The sequence below is a fragment of the Diadema setosum genome, chromosome 16 (genome assembly GCF_964275005.1).
Source record: "Diadema setosum chromosome 16, eeDiaSeto1, whole genome shotgun sequence".
NCBI lineage: Eukaryota > Metazoa > Echinodermata > Echinoidea > Diadematoida > Diadematidae > Diadema > Diadema setosum.
In genome coordinates, this window is record NC_092700.1 from 22,125,480 (window position 1) to 22,145,513 (window position 20,034).

The window sequence follows — 20,034 nt, forward strand, 5'->3', positions numbered from 1 at the left end:
TAACGATATTAACAATCTAAAATAATTTCATGAAATTTCTGACTCTTTAAACAGGAGCAACAATTCTCAAAATACAATACGACAGCTAAGCTGTCATGTCATAAAGGTTGTAAATTGCAGTGTAGTATACCGAAATTGCATTCAAATTGGTCTGCTAAACCACCTGATATGACTTATACAAAGAAATCATTGGCAATGTCAAAATATTGTCATAAGGAAAAAAAAAATGTTTCCCTTTACATTAGGGTGACTTATAGTCATGTATCATTTCGGAAATCGTTGTGGAGGGACGGCAGTATGTTATGAACAAAGTGATTTTTTAAAGACATTGTGATTGTCCTCGGGATTATGTTAATGAATCCTGTACCTATTTTTAGCTTGATACGTTTTTTCTATGCCATGAAGTAATCCTTACGATAAAAATATTTGCAGGCAATCACAAGATCTTCAAACCATTTTGAGCGCTTATCTTACGTAAGATACGTTATTGTGCACCATTTCTTCTTTACTGATCCCTACGAGCCTTAATACTTATTCTATAGGATTTGTATATTAACTATGGTGGCAATGTCATTGTTTTGAGCAGCAGTTTTCTAACTTAAACTTAGTTTTTTCGACAAGTTTCATATACATTACTACATTTTGCGGCTTGTAAGTAGTGGTATGTGATTACAGATACTCAAGTGATAACTAAGTAAGGTACTTCTGTACATCATATCGATTGCGGGATAAATAAATTTGCCTAGAGGCAGTACAATCTATAAAGAAACGTGCAGTGACTGTGTCATATACCTTTGACTGAGCATCAGACAACGTGTTTGCATCAAAGTATCAAAACAGAAACATAGCAGTGAGAGTGCGATGTTGTCGGACACATCTTATTTGTCTTCCAATGACAGCCGGTCTTTATATCCACCAACTATTTGAATCTTCCAAACATGACCTTCTCTAGACCCAGAGTAGGTCCCTCAATCAGGAGAGAGAGAACCAGCGCAGCAGTGTAGGAGACGACGACGTTACCTATGAAATGGTAGGCCTTGGGGTAGAGAGAGATTGGGAAAATTAAGGTAGAGATAGAGGTTGTATGTTGTTATTTTCAGATTCCTATACTTCTTCACTTGTGTAAATAAAATTGTTATGACAAAATTAATGAAGATATCATCGAAATATAAAGAAGAATACATAAAGAATTCTCCAGAGAAAAGATACAAATGAAATAACTGTGACAAATCAAATAACTTTCTCATGAAAAAAAAAGAATTTTAAGACTAGTTTAAACAAAATAATAGTTACGTGCTATAAAAGAACATTATTATCTTGAGGCAGAGGTAAATATGACCGTCAAGATAAGCATTTCGATTTCTGACAAATGATTAGAATAACGGCCTCCTCTTTCCCAACAATGCGGATGTGGGAATTGCAAATTTGCGGATATTTCACCAAAGCAAGGAATTATCAAAAACAAATACATAGCCTTTATCAATATTCAGATATGATTACAAACATATCAGTAAGAGAGTGAAAAGGGAAAAAAATACAAATATAGATTGACAATTACACGTACATAGGTTTACAGTTCTGCTATGGTAGGTAGCAGCCAGAAAGGAGATGTCCCTTATTTTTAGCTGACCTAAAATTATTCATATAATTTCAATTATCTATGATGTGTCCAAATGAAAGTAAAACGTAAGAACAGGACCAGACAAGACAAAACAAAACACACGATGACAGCAACAAAATAAAGGATGTCTCGAAACATAAGGAATGAAAAATTATACTCTTGACCTTAATGAATTCGGCAGTAATTATAGATGAGAGCTTTTTTGTAACCAGATTTAAACGTATTCAAAGAGCTAGCATTAGGAATTGTACAGGGGAGAGAATTCTACAGGGTAGGACCAATGTAAATGATAGATCGTTGATAAGAAGAATTACGGGATAGAGGTATGTGAAAATCATTCGCGGATCGCGTGCTATAATTATGAATTTGATTATCAAAAGTGAACAAATCTAAGAGAGTCTTTGGTAATAAAACGATTTTTACACAAATACATACAAAATTCCAGCTTGATATTATTTGTACATATCATTCAACTGCAATATCTTCAGGGAAATAAAAGTGGTTGTGTATGGGCAAGAAAGGTGGCCTGGGAAATGATTCGTATTGCACTAAAAGTCTTTGAATGTAACATTCGTTAGCATTGCCCCAAACAGTTATTTCATAGTACAAATGAGGTAGAATCACAGCATTATAAATTGATTTTGAAACAGACTTTGGGAGAAAACTAAGTTTGTACATTACACCAATATTTTTTGATAATTTATTACGAACAGAATTAGTATGATTCGACCAATCCAATTTATTATCTACATGAACTCCAGGGAATTTCAGTGAAGACGTCTGCATGATTTGAGAACCACACATGTTAATGCATACAGTGTCAATGTTACATTTTTTCTTTGAAAATATCATGAAGTATAGTAGCCTATTATTATACTTACGATGGTTACGTAGGTTATGTTGTACAGGAATTGGGTGGTGTAGACATTATTCGTCATAAGGACCGGGTGAATGAGGTAAGCCGCGTAGGAGAGACGAGCCATTGGCACCCAAAAACTCCAGCCGAGAAATTCTCCTATGGGACCTTTCGAAAGAGAAAGAAACCCACGCACACAACATCAATGAATGGCGAAAATTCCATTAGTATCATAAATCATTATGACAAATGTTTTAGACAGACTTCATCACACTGTAATTTACTTTTTATACTATGGTGATTGTATCATTTTCAATTATTCCGGGAAGGTATAGCACGAGTTTATTTGTTTGTATCTGCTAGTGGCATTTCCATATCATCACTTTTCCTTTATCTTTTTTTTTTTCTTTTTGCCTTTCTTTGTGCCATAGGCACGTGGTCATGATGGACACTGGCGCATTATTGGTGTATTATTACAAAGGTAATTAGAAATATATCCAAAGCTGTATCGTTAATGTGTTTGGTAAAAATCTTTGAAGGTAATCATACAAATAAAAACGTAACGCAAGCAGTAGGACAATACTAAAATCATAATCACAAGATTTAGCAGAGGTAAAATATGCTGGGGGTGGGAGTAGGGAGGGGAGGGGGATGGACTCTTTTACAGGCTTACCGGTGCCTGACTTGGCTTTATCAGTCCCGTGATCGGCATTAGATCAATTCCTCGACAATCGTGTAATCTTATCTTCGTTTATGTCTTGTTTGTTTCCTTTTTCTTTTATTGTATATACAAGGTGTATCTATTCTTTAAATATATCTCCCGTTGTCATTGGTCAGTTGTGTATGTTCGATGATTCGAATCGAAGAAAACTCTCTCTTCAGAGGGAAAGCTTCCGCTTGGCAGACTTCTGTATATGGTCCGACAGCAGCAGTCAGCATTATTATCACATTCCTTGAGGGACTAGGCATACTATACGGAAATTTGACGGTATTTTAAGGGATGTAATTACTTTAGAAAACGGTTCGTGTGTACATACATGCGTGTGCGTGTTTATTAAAGAATAAAGGTTACCTCCAGCGCCAACCAGACAGGCGAAGATGACCCAACCAATGGCCACGCCCCACGCCAGGCGAGAGAAAGTCAGATATATCAGAGCTTCCGCAAAAGGAGAGTAACGGCCCTGGGCCCAGTAAATGCCGTAAATGACCTGGGACATTATCCCAAGTGCCACCAACCAACCGACACAAGCGACGACCTGTAGAGATCAGTGTACAGCAAGCATGTAAAAAAAAAAAAAAAAAATGAGTGCGTCTAGACACTGCTAGATGAATGCAATTTTCATTTTTTCTCAAAGGAAGATCAAAACTGAACAAAAGAAATTAAATCTTTTCGATGACACTGCATTCGTTACACTGCAAGAAATATTTTCCTGAAGATATTATCAAATTTTCATACATATATTCTTCTTTTTCTTCTTATTTCAAGTGAATATAAATGGATATGATCATTTTTATTCAAATGCTTCTATTTTAATTGCTTCTTTATCGTCTAAAGCCAATCAGTAAAAATGTAATAAAGAATCTTCTGACAATAGTCACTTGGTGGCAGTCTTTCAAAAATTGAATATTGCCCAATGCTAACAAAACACATTCTTATATTACTAAAATGCAAATAGAGCTCTGGAAGTAATTCATACAAGCTTCTTTCTTCAATTTTATTAGTCAGTCTTTTCGCCTTTGCTCTTCTGATCGTCACTCAAATGCCTTGCAAAGTACATCAATTTTGTTAAGTTGTTCATTTTATTCCGTCTTCATTTTACAGCGATACGGTGTTTCACAGACGTACACGATCTACACGGCTACGTCTTTGTATAGCAAGTATGCTTTTGTAAACTTACAAGTCTATGCAAAAATGAGCAATGTTGACATTCTGTATGTTTTAGGATGACCCTGAAGTCAACGTGACACCGAGGAATTATTCAGCCATGAGTATGAGTATCATGATTATGAAGAAACACGTCCGGTTGTTCAATTAATTTGCTAGCTTTCTATTGATGTGTGTTTCTATTAGATACGTGTCTAAGTTATTTGAGGAAATAATCTCTGTTTCGAAAGATTTTGCGCTTGCGTTGTGCAATCCGCTTGTGGACCACTAATGTACTTGAATAAAGTACAGTCGTCATGTACCTATAGGTTTCGTGAAAACACACACACACACACACACACACAGAGACACACACACACACACACACAAATAATGGCGTTTCAACTTCCATCTCCTACTTATCTATAAGTCGTTTGTCATGCAGACTTTTGTTAGGTTCAGTCATTAATGATTTGTTTTGACGTTTGTATTTCGACATTGTCAACACCCTGTACATCATGCCAGGGATGTCTCGCTTGAAATTGAAATTACTCGTGAAAAGGAAATAGAGAGCAATTGGATGAAAAAAAAAACAAAGAGTACAGTATGAATTGAAGAACAGTAAAAAAAAAAAGACAGTATATCAATGAATTAATATGTAGACGAAGAAATGAAGAGAAAGGTTAATTAATCAGTACAGATCAAATTGAATATACCTTATTTAGTTTGAAGTCCTTCTTATCTTTAAGTCTGAACATGACGTAGCCAACTACCATGCCGACCAGGTAGGTAGGGATTCGGGTGTACGGCTTGGCGTATGTGATGTCGGCATTGCTTGGTTCCAAAGGCCTGCCGGTGTAGGACCTATGAAAAAAAAACAAAAAACAAACAAACAAACAAACAAAAAACATGCAGAAAACAAAGAAAACATGTGCAATTGCAAGATTAGCCATAAAACATTATCTAATTACTGTAAAAACTGTCTAGTCTACAGGGTAAAGTAAGAAATTGTTTCCATTGCCAATTATACAAGTAACGTGAATGAAGAGAGTAACAGCTGCAACAACTATCTGATAACAATGATCCTTAATGATGTCGACATTGTGCAGCCGAGAATGACGCAACACGTGCGTCATTATGGGCGAACATTGTTTTGAAATATATATATATATATATATATATATATATATATATATATATATATTCATTGCCATCAAATCATTTCATTCTCAAAATGCCCGTAAAGCTCGATTTACGAAGACGTGCAGCTTTGATTCAGTATGAGTAATGACAGAACACCAATAACCGACAGTACATCTGCGATCGTACCATCAAACATTCACACACACACAAAAAAACACACACACACACATACACGCGCGCGCACACACACATCACACATTTATAACACACATCTCCACGTAACACCGATGCTTTTCCCTTACTCTTGTCCATTGATCGAGAACCCGTAGTAATAGTTCAGACCGAACAAGGCTGATAAGGAAACCACAAGTAGTGATATGATCAGAGCGATTCCAGCTTTCGCATTCCTGCGATGAAATGAGAAAGCAGGGGAAAAACAATAGAAAAGAAATCGGGGAAAATCAATCTTAAATAATCTATTTTACGATCAAGCACATCAATAATAACCTTGGACGGTACTGTTAGTACAGTTATCAAGGAGTGAGAGACATACTCGATTTAAAAAAAAAAAAAAAATGTGTGGGTTAAAGTCAGTAAGTAAGTTATGATACTTCGTTATCAACGTTAAAATTATGATCCTTTGTTGTGTTGTGGGGGGGGGGGGGGGGGGAGGAGCGGAAACGAACAACTATTCTGAATATTGATTCCTCAGCCCGAAACGGCAGAATACAAAAATCGTCATAAATAGAAGCATTCAGTAGAGTTTACATGCACCATTGATTAAAAAAAAAATACATTTGGTAAGTAGGTATCTAAATTCATGAGTAAAATTGGCCTTCATATTTGAAGAGTTCGATTTCAAAATGGGTTAACTCGGTATTTGTCAATTTGAGATAATTGCAATTAAACCTGCTAAAAAAAGAAAAATAATGAGATAATATCGTATATTTCATTAATAACTTCAAGAATACTTTAACTCTTGTTGTACAAGTAGTGCAGGTAAAATTCAAAGGGTTTTATTTTGGTCTATGTGATGGCGGACTTAATGTTGAAAATGACGCTTCGCCCGTTTTAATGATCAAACTCTTCATTTCATTGGAAAAAGGAAGTCTTACTTGTGTAATATAACCAAAATCAGCGGACTTATGATGAAGAATTGCATATCATTGGCCAAGTACCAGGACCATCCCATGCACTGCAGAAAGATAAAGAGATGAGTTGAATATGATATATAAACATAGTTTTTAAAAAAAAATTATTGTATATCGTCTACCTTTCCAAAAATAAAAATAAAAAGATTAAATGAGTAGACAGGCCCCCAACATGAATTGTTGGAAGGTTTCATTGAATGGTATTCATTGTTTCCAGAATACATTTTCTGCCCTAGTGGCGATGGAATCGAAACAACAAAATAAGATAACGTGAGAACAAATTCCAATCAGAAATTAATTTATACATCAGTAAGAATTAAAAGTAATGTTTCCTGTATGCAAAAAGATTAAATACAAGTAATTGTTGATGACATTAAATATTCAAATTCAATGATATGACTGATAAACTTTAAGGCTTGATGCAGCCGTATGTTTCATACTGGAAGGTAAATATTCCTCGGAGTCTTATCATCACAGTTTGTTTGTTTGTCTGCTTGTTTTTTTGTTTTTTTTTTTGTTTTTTTTTTTTGTTTGTTTTCAACCTAAGAAGATGGCTGGATATAGAGCCCATATTCAGTTATGCTAAGCTGGTCTTCCATGGAGTCCACTTGGATGTGAGTCGGGACCACTTCACCGGGTTAAACACCCTGCCCTTTGCGATGAATGAATAAAGCGGGATCTGTTACATGCACGAGTTGTGACTCTTTCACACACGGGACCTCCATTTTATGTCCTATCCGAGGGACAGAGTGTTTTTACCTCGTGCAGTACTGCTAGAGGGGGCGGTATAATTACACACAACATTGCTCAGTCCAGACTCGGGTTCGAACCCGGGCCGTTTGGTTTCATGTTTGATATTTTATTAGGCCCGTAATTTGCCTGCAAACCAACAGATCTTGATCTCTACGTGCTGTTGCTGTAGGAAGAACGTGAATTAGGCTGCTACTTAAAATTTTGAGTAATTTTGTTTTTAATGGACTTTCAAAAACAGGTCATGTATGAAGGACGATCGATACGCGAAACGCAGTCTCTCCAAACTGGCTTAATTAAAGTGCCCCTTTTGGCCATATCAAAATTAATGCCAAATGACTTGTTTGTGTTTATTATTTGTCAACTTGTTTTCCTTTTTTTTTTTCTGCGTTTGATATTATCTGCGTGTATTATTCTGTGCAATCCAAAACCAAGGTTTGAATACCGAATCTTCGACGGAGCCTGGGAACGGTAAAAGGTTGTTGAAGTACAAGAGATGGGTCCACCAGTATCTCCTGCAGAAGGACTTGACGAAATCCCCAAGGCCTTCTTTCAGGAAGCCCTGGCCAAAGTGCGGCATCAGAAGAGCCCATATCCCCAAGGCAACCATGTACACGGGTGTGAGGCGCCACCATCGGTGAAAATAGAAGAGACACCAGCTCAAAACGCTGTTCAACTTCTTACTGTCGATTTGCTTCAGGGTGAGGTAAGTGACGAGGAAGCCACTGCGATTTTTCCACAACAAAAGATATGATTATGCACAAAAAAAAAACGTATTTACTTCAGCAATCCAGAGTTATATAGTGTTTGTTTTTCTTTTGAAATTGCCAATATGAATATTATATAGTCACATTTATCATCTGTATTTTGAGAAATTTACCTAAAATATTGTTTGATTGGTGGTGCATATAATACAAGAAATGAGTAAAGGTGATGAGAGAGAGATAGAATAGAGGTCAGTAGAAATGTGTGACAACATAAGAACCTAAACAAACTGAACTATATCAAACTGGGACTGGAAAGAAGGAGATAACCAAAAGAAACTCTATAATATCAACTTGCTGTTTTACAGATGTGAAGTTTGTTTTGTTATTTCTAACAGTTATATTCTTCGACCAGATTTTGCTTCAAGACTTGGATAATGTTTCGTGTAAATCATATTTAAACTTACCTAAGGACAAAGAATGTATCCACTGAGAAAGTACCATTCAAGATCGCGAGAAATCCCGCGTTTCCTGCCATGGCATAATACTGAGATGCATTAGCTACGAAAAGGAAAGAAAGGAGACGTGGCAAAACAAGGGCTCGCGACACGAGTTTGGCACCCACGAGTCATACAGCCCACGAGTCACAATGCCCACGAGTTATACAGCCCATGAGTCATACTGCCCACTAAGTCATACATCCCACGAGTCATACTGCCCACTAGTCATACAGCCCACGAGAAATACAGCTCACAATTCACAAAGACCAGATACTAAGTGAAGACGGGTCATGTGCTTGACATCAACTATAAAAAAAAATAGGTCCACAAGATGTGACGTTAAGCAAATAAGGCCCAAGAGCTCTTTACTAGGTGAAGAAAAAAAAATATAAAAGATCTCCAAATTTTGACATTTCAGCACAGAGCTAAATATACTATACGCATCGCCTAGTTTGTGGGCCTTTTTTTTTTTTTTTTTTTTTTTGCAAAGTGTCGACCGTGTGGGCTTTATTTGCCTAGTCGAGCGTATGGGCCTTATTCGCCTAGGTACACAAGTTCGTTGATCTGTAGAATGTGTCTATAGTCAGTAGGTCTGTTGTACTTAGTACATGGTATCTAGCTCATAGGCTGCATGACTCGTGGGTGTATGACTCATGGACCTTTTTCCCCCATGTCAAGCTCTTGGGCCGTATGACGAGTGGGTGTTGAGCTCTTGGAATGATCCAAAACATCACATAAGTAATACAGGCGTACATTCGAAATGAATCACTGCTAAAGACAATATCTTTAATCCCGAATTCGCAATAACTGAGGATATTGTTCTGACGATGATTCATAAGATGAACAAGAAAGTACATCATTCGAAATGAGGGAGCATTGGACGACTTGTATAGAACAGAATCCTTATTTACTTATTAATTGGAAAGTGTTCACCAGACAAGATGGAAAAAGAAGCTTAGAGTCGTTCGCGGTTGGGAGAAGAGGAGAGGGTCATTTAATAATGATCACGTCTCAAGCTATTCTTTGGCGATTGTTGATTGAGACACAATTTGCTGGGCGAACAATTTTGGTGTCACGTCTGCAAAGTCAACAAGAATGTGATATTTGAATAACGGGAAAGAGACAAAAAAAGAGTAAACTCGTCTTGATAAAGTTTTATACCTTCAAATCGTTTTGACAAGCCTCTGAGCCCGGTGTAAGAGTACTAAACAATGTAAAGTTGGTGTCACTCATGGCATTCATTTAAAAGAATCTCTGACCTAAGTATCATAGAACTAATCATGTAAAAGTGGACATAAAAAAAAGACATGATTTAGTGATCGTTGACGTCGATATACTCACAGACGAAGCCGAGAATGAACTGGCAGGAATGACCAAGAATGACCCAGAACATGCTGAGGACACGCAGGCCGTTGAGGACAGCCATGGTGTTCGGTGTCTTCTTGGCGCTGAGCAACTTGCCGAGGTTGTTATAGATGGAGAACGACATTAGAACACCGTGCAGGATTGCTATAATAATGCAAGTGGAAAGAAATCTGTCGTCTAAGACATAAGGAATGAATAATTTCATCATGATTACATAACAGAAGTAATCAAAATGAAAATAAACATATTGATTATCGTTAGCCGTGATGATGTTTTTTACCATGAAAATAAAAACTGCTGTTGAGGTATGAGTTTTCCTCATTTTTCCCCCGCTCTACAAATTAAATTTGCAAGATCGTAACTGCTAGTCTACATTTTCAATATAGCAAACATGTCGAGAAAAAAAGGGAAAAGGCGAGGTCGAACTTATCATCTAACTGCTTTCCGGGACCCGATACAAATACCCCCAGGCTATCCCTGGTTGCCGACAGTGACACGATGAACTTGGAAGAAATACCAAGCTCCGAATTTTCGACATTATCATATGTGAAGTAGTCCAAGGCTGACATGACATACTAAAAAAAGAAAACAAGAGATTATTATGCAGAGGCGTGTTGCGATCTCGTAAATTTTGCTTGTACAGAGGGAGACAAAATCGAAGAAAACTCATACCTAAATCTTCAACCCTCTACTTTATAGTCTCTCGCTTTCATTTAAAACTGTCGCTGGTGTTGATGAAGATGATGATAATAACAATGATGTTATATACTTGTTATAACAAAGAAACAATGATGATATTGCTAATGATACCATTTTCTATCCACTGTGGAAAACCTCTATTAAGAGTTCCTCTTACAAAAGGCCCTGTTATTATTACTGCTAGCAAAGCATCGCCGAGTTCCCAAGTTTACACCTTGGTGACATTTTGGTCTAAAAGGGTGAGCATGCAAAGCTCGTTGTTTGGAGCAGGAAAGAGAGGGAGAGAGACAGAGAGAGACAGCATCATAAGAAACAAACTATTTGTCTGTTTTATTTCCATCTGAGAAGAGGGCTGGAAAGCCCATATTCAGCTGCAATAGTTGGTCTTCCATGAGGTCCAGTTGGATGTAAGGTGAGACAACTTCTTTGGGTTAAACACCATGCTCTTATAGCATAGCGATGAACAAATGAGGCGGGATCGTTTACGTGCATGAGTTGTGACTCTCTCACACGCGGGACCGTTTATATCCTATCCGAGGACAGAGAATTTTGCCTCTCACTAGAGGGGACGGTATGTTTACACATGACATGGCTCAGAGGGACCCGGGAATCGAATCCGGGTCCTTGGAATTGAGAGGCAGGCGCTACCGACTGAGCCAACTCGCCGCCCTATGACGTAAGAATCTCTGTCTACCCCCCCCCCCCCCCCACACACACACACACACACATACACTGCTGGAAGCAGTTTTGCATCTCACCCCATCCTAAGTGAGTGTATGTCTTCTTTTTTGACCCTTGCGGTTGCCTCTCGGAGAATTCTAGGCGCAGAGCGGCTTTATCCACGTCAGTCGGTCCTTCGACCCCCTTCTCGTACCCTTCATTGATCTCTCCGGCTCCTTCGTTGGTGTCCACCGAGCATCTCTCCCTCGCCTCCTCCCCGTCGTCGAGGGATGATGTTGCTATGGCGGAATCCCCATCCAATCTATCCGGATCTTCGTAGATGTTTTCTTTTTGAGCGACAGGTGTATTTTTCTCCTTCTTTTTCCGGCTCATTTTTTCGAGGACGAGAGCTTTCAGGTACACGTCGTAAAAAGTGCCGATGACAACAAGCAACGCAAAAAAGGCGAGGAGAGTTCTGCGGAGCAGTCAGAGAACACAATAAGGAATTATTTGTAACTAAAATAATGATTTTTTTACGTTGAAATCATGACAAAAACGTGGATATTCATAATAACAATCAGTTTTATCGTCATCACTGATATCAGTCTGATATCTTCTCTCTTTTCACTAATCGCACTTGAACTGAGAATGGAAATGTCCTTACTACGTTTTAGAAATGAGCTACAGACCTAAGTGCCTCATATTTTTATTTTATTATTTTTTTTTTTTGCATTCTTGGTTTCTCTTAGAAAGATTTGATTTTATAATCTTCTGCTGGCAGTATGCTAGAAAAGCAAATTGACAATATATAATATCTGATTTATTAAAAAAAAAAATCCAACGCTTACGTGAAAGCTATTTCAGAGGTTAACCACGGAGCAGGATCCACGCAATCCAAATACAGGAACGGTGTCGTTTGACCGATGATGATCCAGACTATATACAATCATTATACAAAAAGTGGGAAAAAAAAAAACAAGTGACAACATCAAACTGCCTGACGTAAAGGACTACATTCGACAAAGCTGTAAATTTCTTACTTGTTCTTGCACGAGTAGGCCAAGGCCCTAGTACACATGTCTTTTTACTTGGAAACAATAATGGGAAGAACTACTGATTTGGCTCGGCTAAAGGGGATGGCTAGTAACTGATCAGTGGGAATTAATGGGAATGCTGGGGGTGATTGTTCCAATCCTTGTGGGATTCATTTAAGAGTACATTACATATCTATTGCTTCAAATTGGTCTCATATTCAAGTAATGTGCAGTTTAATGTATGCGATCGCCCCGTCACTGTACAGGTTTGCTGACCTGGAAACATTAAACTGCACATTACTTGAATTTACTTTACCCACTGATCCCCACTGATCAGTTTCTAGCCATCCCCTTTAAGCTCACTACTTGCTCTATACGCCGTGCTCTATAGGGTCCCTACTAACATTTCAGATTTCGTGTCCCTTTTTTTCGGGAGAGAGGGGTGGGGGTACTTATCAACAAGAGTTCTTTATCCCCCGCGGTTCCGCCCCCCCCCCCCCGCAGTCATTAAAGACACCTAAGTAGTGGTCGAAACTAGCAAAGGTATATGGTTAATAAGGATGTCATTTTAAACTTGAACAAGCACAAGAACAAAAGATAATGCAGAAATTATTGTTTTATTACGTTTTCGTTTTGGATAATCTTGCCCTACATCTCGTGCAATGCAATCAGTACAGTTCCGAGGTGTTCTTTATCTGTTTGGACAGGGTAGTCTTGAAGAAATTAACTTTAATCACATTAGATTTGATTTTCTTCCTAGGTCATATGTGCGGAAAAGGTGATCAGCAAATCGTGCTTTACCACACGTTTTAACAGAAGAAATGGATGGAATATCTTTATTGATCTTCCCAATGTTTTGCCTTCTCCGCCATCTTCATCTTATTGTCTGCGCTGTATATGACATCCGGCCATCAAGCTTATTGATTAACTTGTCGGTGCCTTAATAAAACGGGATGTCACTCACACTGTCTCTAACAGGCGCAATACTTACATAGAAATGATACGGTGTTCACTTCTAGCTCTGTACACGTGCTCGGCCAGCAAGATGCCCACCCAATGCCCTGTAAAAGATATAGATAAATATACACATGGATGAGTAGACAGATAAACAGGCAGAAAGATAATCATAGAAAATATAAGATGTAAGTATTGATAGATAGATAGATAGATAGATAGATAGATAGATACATACATACATACATACATACATACATACATACATACAATGTACATACCTACAGTCATAGATACATGTTTTTTAGTAATCTTGATTTGATCTCTATAATTTCACGTGACAGAAACATTCATCTTAAATGTATAAGCACAATTATAACATCAGCATTATTTGATTAAAAAAAAACAAAATCAATCGGTGCGTGACTCGAATTGCATACAACTTACATTAAGCACATAGACTTACACGTAGATGAAAAAAAAAAAAACCCTCCCTACCTGCCCTCTTACCCATACGTCCTCCCCCCACCCCCCCCCCCCCCCACCATGCAGGACCAGCACGACTATAGGGTCACAGCTCACATCTCAATCTATGCACTTCAATAAAGTATTTTTCAACCAATCAAATTCCACAATATATTCATATCTTGTTTATGCATCATCTCAAACCACTGGCATTAACCATATCAATATTAGAGAACAGAATTAAGAGAGCAGAAAAAAAAAGAGAAAGAGAGAAAGAAAGAATGATAGGTGTTAACAGCAAGCCCCAGAGAGAAGGGCAGGAGTTTTTTTTTTTAATGAAACTAATCTATTTTCTTACAGACCCCCAGTCGCACTGTTAACATCAAATAAGTAAACAACACTAATTTCTTTAATCATATCAATTTATTAACGTATTCCCACTTCGGTGTACATGGTGTAATGCAAAACTAATTTTCCTCTCTTAGTTGCCAATTTCTTTTCTTCTTCAGTACTTTCCTTTATTCTCTTCTGAATTATGTTGAATGATGATGAAAAATCTGGGGAAAAAAACGTGGTGAAAAAATACATACATACATAAACACACACTTACACTGTATTTTGTACACACATACATACATACACACATAAATACATGCATGCACACTCACATACACATGCATGCATACATACATACATACATACATACATACATACATACATACATACATGTACATACATACATACACATATACGTACATACGAAAGGCGGTTGGTAGGTAAGTGGAATAGACAAACAGACAGATAGATAGATAGATATCTTAGATAGAAAGAGAGAGAGAGAGAGAGAGAGAGAGAGAGAGAGAAGCTGACAAAATGGGTATCAAAATGGGGAAGAAGGGCGTGGTATGCAAGAAAGCAGACGATATGGTTCTTGTTGGCAAAAAAAAAAAAAGAGGTCGTGTCGGATGTGTGAAATGTCTCACAATAAAAGGGGATACTGCGTAACGCACACGTGAAAGGGGTTGTGCACACACGTACTATAGTGACTTTGAACATTTTGATAGAATATAGGGCGTCGACACGTTTTGGTATAGCTGGAATCGGGATGGCAGTTATTAAAATTTCGCCACCAACCGATGTCATATAATGAGTACAAATGATATCCCCTGAGAATAGCAGGATGAAGGGCTGCTCAAGGGAGATGACACATCTTCTATATCCGTGTATTTTGATCACTATAACCCACACGGTTCATTTTAAGACTACATTTCATTTCACGATTTATTGTTAAAGTAACCAGTCAATTGTTATTGACTAAATCGACAAGGTTTTGCCGAAAATCGGGCCTCATTATTTTTTCCGTACATGGCAGGAAAGACTTCCAATTGAAACCTAAGATCATCATTCAGGAGTGTCGTAGTTCATTTATATCTCTCTATCTATCTATCTCTAACACCAAGACAGGAGCTCGATATTCTATAGGGTTAAAGGGAGGGTACAGTATTGGTGGAGATGAGGATTGGGCTTTTAACTTTTTGCGAGATATCAAGAAAACACTTGTGAAATAGTAGAGAGCATACCATTCTAAGAGGAATTCAAAGTTTCTTTGATAGAAGTCGGTTTTGGAATGGTTGAAATATCCAAAACCAAAGTAAAACAAAGAGATTGTGATAAAAGGTGGGTCTCACCTTTTATTAGGATTGCTCTGTTTTGGGTACCTCAGCTATTTCAAATTTTCATTAAATAAATGTTGATTTCCACTTGGAATTACATGCGCTTTCGTATTTCATGAGAGGTTTCTCATTATTTCACCCAAAAATGTTATAAACCTGAAGTTAGGTCTCAACCAAAACTATACAATCCCTTTAACTAAAATACGTGATATCATCTGGACAACAGTCAACTCAATCCTCTGAGCAAATTGAACATTGCACTCTCTTGGGGTGCATTATTTGTACAGGAATCACAAGGCATTCTGGACCGTCGTTACAAAGATAAAACGAAATAGAGAGAATGGGAGGTAGATAAAGAGAAAAGGGTAGATATCGAGAGAGATATAGAGACAATCAAACATACATACAGACAGACAGACTGAGCACACCATTTTTGGACAGATCATCAGATAGCATGCATATCAGCTTGCGCAACTTACAGTGTATGGGATGTCGGCGTAGCACGACTTTCCGTCGAAGGGCGGCACACCGGATGTCAAATTGGCTTTGGTCGATCTGCATAACCAGGGAAACCCATAATCCCTCGCATTTAGAGTGAACTCGGCTTCCTCGGTGGGAAACTCGCCAAAAGATGCCGCCACTGACACAAAAGAAAAGAAAAAAAATGAAAAAGGAGAGAGAATAACAGTGATATTTAGAACAACAATGATAACGATGGCACTGTATTACTTAAATGATGATGATGATGATGATGATGATGATAATGATGATGACATAGTGATAATGATGAGAGCCAGGTCGTAATGCCGATAACGACGGCACTCCTTGACAACAGCAATATGGTGGCACTATAATCAAGGTTAGCCTCTTCTGTATGAATTGGCAGGAGAACTTCCATTACAAAGACGAAAGCGAGTAGCCCCGCCTAAAAACACAACTTTCCACAAAGACTACGTAATTGTTAATGAAGATGTTTGATCAGAAATTAATAGAAATGGTAATAAATTCAGTAGCAATGAGAAATGAAAGCCGAATCAATCTGCATGAGTAAGGAAATGCATAATACCGCTTGTGTGGAAAAAAGGAAAGAAATATCGATGTTGTTACATCGATTATCTCTTAATGAAATGTCTAGTTAAAGTGACCACCCTACATAAACACACAAGTTCATTGCCCACAATCTTCAAAGGTTGAAGCTTGGGTCACGGTATTTACACGTAAAAATACAAATTCGGATGAAAAGTACTAATATAGAATTAGGCCCTTCATGCAAAAACAATGTGCCCCGTCTGGTTTGTGACTGTACGTTCATAATTAATGCGTTTTGATGAATAATAGCTTCAAAATACAATCAACGTTTGAATGACTTGAATCATGTTACAGTAATCCAGAATTTTCGACTGCTTTTGTACACTAATTACTTCATGCATGGTTGTCCAAGAAAGTACCAGCACTAAAATCATCAGCAAATACAGTAATGTTATGTTTGTGTTTAGTTTCTCATTATTTTGTTCCGTCTTTTTTTTTTTTTTTTGTAATTACATGTAGGCCAAAGTTATTTCCTACAGAAAACGAATCCGTTACTTACTTCTCCGTGCGTAATATTCGTTGAATATCAGGTCGCGAAGAAAGAGGCGGATGTGGTCAATGCATATTTCGGAGACAAGCTGTTGCTGGTCTTCCTCGTTGAAGCTGTAAAATCGATCGCCTGATTCATTTTGAGTAATCGTGGCGCCGTCGACAAGCTCGGTGAATTTCTCCCTAACGAGCTTCACAGAGTAACATATAAACACAACAAAGAAAGGAGTTCAAACCCGGATATTGAAAACTGTCTTTTCATGTAGACAAAACAAAATTGGGGGAAAACTGTACGTATCTCAATCATGATATCACAAAATGAAAAATGCACATCATAATGATGCGCTTTCGCATTGCGTCAAACGCAATTTCTGAGCCATTTAAGTCGAGTAGTTGTGTGCAATTCAAGGATCATAGGATATTAAAATATCGAACAAATTATTCAAACAGAGGACTTCATGTGAATACTTATAGTAATGAACACATATATTTCTTAACAAGGTTTGGAAAGATTATTCCTATACAATTTCATCTCCTAGCCGATTTAGTAGTTTGAATTAATAAGCCAGGATGATCTAGTGATGTCATATCATAATACAGTGATTTTTTTCTTAACAACTATTATATTGATGTCATCGCCGTATTCTGCAATAGAGCTAGAACCCGTATATGAGCTCAATGATTCTACCATGGTAGTGAGCAGGAGCGGATCAAGGAATTCCGCTAAAAAAAAAAAAAAAGGGGGGGTGAAAAAAAATTCCGGTGCCACTTCCAGGTTTCATAGGCTGACAAGAAAATAAAAAGGAAGAGCAATTGGATATGGTTTCTTATAAAGGGGAGCGCGAACACCGTTTACCTTTGTTTTCTTTTGTTTAAAAAAAAAATGAGGGGGGAGGGCGGAACGCCCCGCCCTGTGCGCCCCCCCCCCCCCCATCCGCCACTGCTGAGAAAGAAGCTCAACCTCCCTCCCTCTACTCTAAAAATAAAAAGTTTCAGAAAAAGAAATCATGTTTTTACACAACAACAACAGCACACCTTGAATACTCTCTTCTTGTCGGAGAGAAGTTCGACACCCTCTTCAAAGGTGAGTCCATGTTCAGCAAAAAGGTTCTGAACACTTTCCAGCCCCCTTTTATCTGAGAAAATAAAATAACATGATGAAGACGAAATATGGGGACTTGGCTTGGGTAAATACCATCAAAAAGCTTTCACTAATCAGAATGGAAAATTTCTCCAGAAAAACGCAAGGAAAATAGTAATATCAACCAACATAATGCCTAGGGTCTTTGCAACTAAAGTATATTCAAAAAGTTCAAACATTTACAAGAAGATATTATAAGAAATCAACCACATTTATCAATTTTACTAAACTAAACCAGGGAGGAAAACACTACACAAACAAACACAGATTATATTAATGCAGAGTTATTTTATAGGCAAAAACTCGGTGGACGTAAGAGGAAAATTTAGAAATCCTTTCAAAACTCGTCAATTAAATGTTATCTTTAATTTAAGTCCCCCGCCCCCCCCCCCCTCCCCACCCGCTCTTTATAATGTTTGTCTTTCAAATTGAGGGACTGCATATTTTCCATGCATTGAAACAATGAATTATGTTTTCAATTATTTAACTTGCTTTTTTTTCTGAATGTATAAACTGTTGTAGAGGTCAAAATCTATTTAATGTGAAGCAAATGAAATATGGAATTAAACAATAGTCAAAAAAGTTCTTTACTATCGGATTTTTTGACTGTCCTCAAGTGTTCACCTTTTCTTCAATTTTTCGGGATTAACACACGCTTCTTCATACTTCCCTGTAATGTCAGCTAAAAATAAAATGCTCCTGAAAATGAACCGAGCCCCATGTGCACGTTAATTTTAAATAATAAAGTACAGAGGAACAATTTGCTCGATCTCATCAATTATAACCATCATGACTACGCATTGCATGTCATAGATGAGGCAATGTGGTACTAGTCACCCTATCGCTGAATTGACTTTCATATCTTTCAGCATTTTATAATTTGGTGAGTTTGGTAAGTCGAAGTTAGATACTGCAGTACCTCCAATATAGAATTGCCATCAAGGCTGCATTCCAAAACGTTTAACATGAGTTTGAAAAAAAAAAAAAAAACATGTTCATTAACGAAATTAGAATATTATGGAGAATTTCGACGCTTACCCAATGATTTCGTCTTCCAGAATTTGTCGAGCTCTGGCGAAAGCTGGCCAAAAATCGGACTCGCACAATGGAGAACGGTGCCAAGGAAGAGCAATGACGTCCACAAAGACTTCGCCATCTTCATTTCAGTGGATTATTGGCTCATCTACTCGCTAAGAGCATCCAATCCCGGACGAAGCAGTCTGTATGTCTGGTCGACATGCAGGACAGTCGCTATGACTGTCGACAATGCATTACTCACCAGAAGTAACCTACAATGTAGTACAGTAGATGCTTTCCAATCTAAAGCTGGAGTTCACTCTAGAAACAGTTCAATGTTTTTATCATCCCAATCCTGTGTTTCTACCTTGGGTGACGTCAAACATTGAACACTGCTGCAGATAAGAAGGGTGATTATGCTTTAAGATACACAAAGCAGGCAAAACACAGCCAAACCAAGCCAAAAAAGTCTTGTAGCTCAGTTACCATGTTCATCGTCCTTGATCTATGAAATGCATTTTGTTAATGATCAAACCACAACTATTTCAACGAAGCTGTACTTTGACTGGATCAAAATATGCTTATCCAATGAGATTTCCCGAGAGAAGCAGAAGATTCGTGATTCTGAGGAAAATTAAATGGCATGACTAGGATGGCGATACTTTATCTATCTCTTCTAATAGGTTTCTTCGTGCCACTATTTTTTTCCCTCAAATCTTCCATTTTATGTCATATTTTGAAGGTGGCATACTTTTTACATATCGAATTCTTGACGTTCTGCATTAAACGTACAAATGAAACTTAGACCTCGGTTGCCAATATTTCTGTTGATAACAGCACCGACCAGAGTACCTAAGTT

At 37.7% G+C, this 20,034-nt stretch overlaps 1 protein-coding gene across 1 annotated transcript; it reads right to left on the reverse strand.

Moving 5' to 3' along the window:
- Window positions 1–919: 919 nt before the first annotated feature.
- On the reverse strand, window positions 920–19,314 carry LOC140239702 (O-acyltransferase like protein-like). Its single transcript, XM_072319526.1, has 16 exons — window positions 19,197–19,314; window positions 18,053–18,153; window positions 17,028–17,208; window positions 15,919–16,079; window positions 13,339–13,408; window positions 12,162–12,249; window positions 11,412–11,788; window positions 9,931–10,098; window positions 8,557–8,650; window positions 7,831–8,110; window positions 6,600–6,679; window positions 5,787–5,891; window positions 5,058–5,205; window positions 3,550–3,733; window positions 2,503–2,645; window positions 920–1,036 (listed from the first exon to the last, which is right to left on the reverse strand). The coding sequence occupies exons 1-16, from the start codon at window positions 19,312–19,314 to the stop codon at window positions 920–922; spliced, it is 2,415 nt and encodes an 804-aa protein (XP_072175627.1).
- Between the last annotated feature and the right edge of the window lie 720 nt (window positions 19,315–20,034).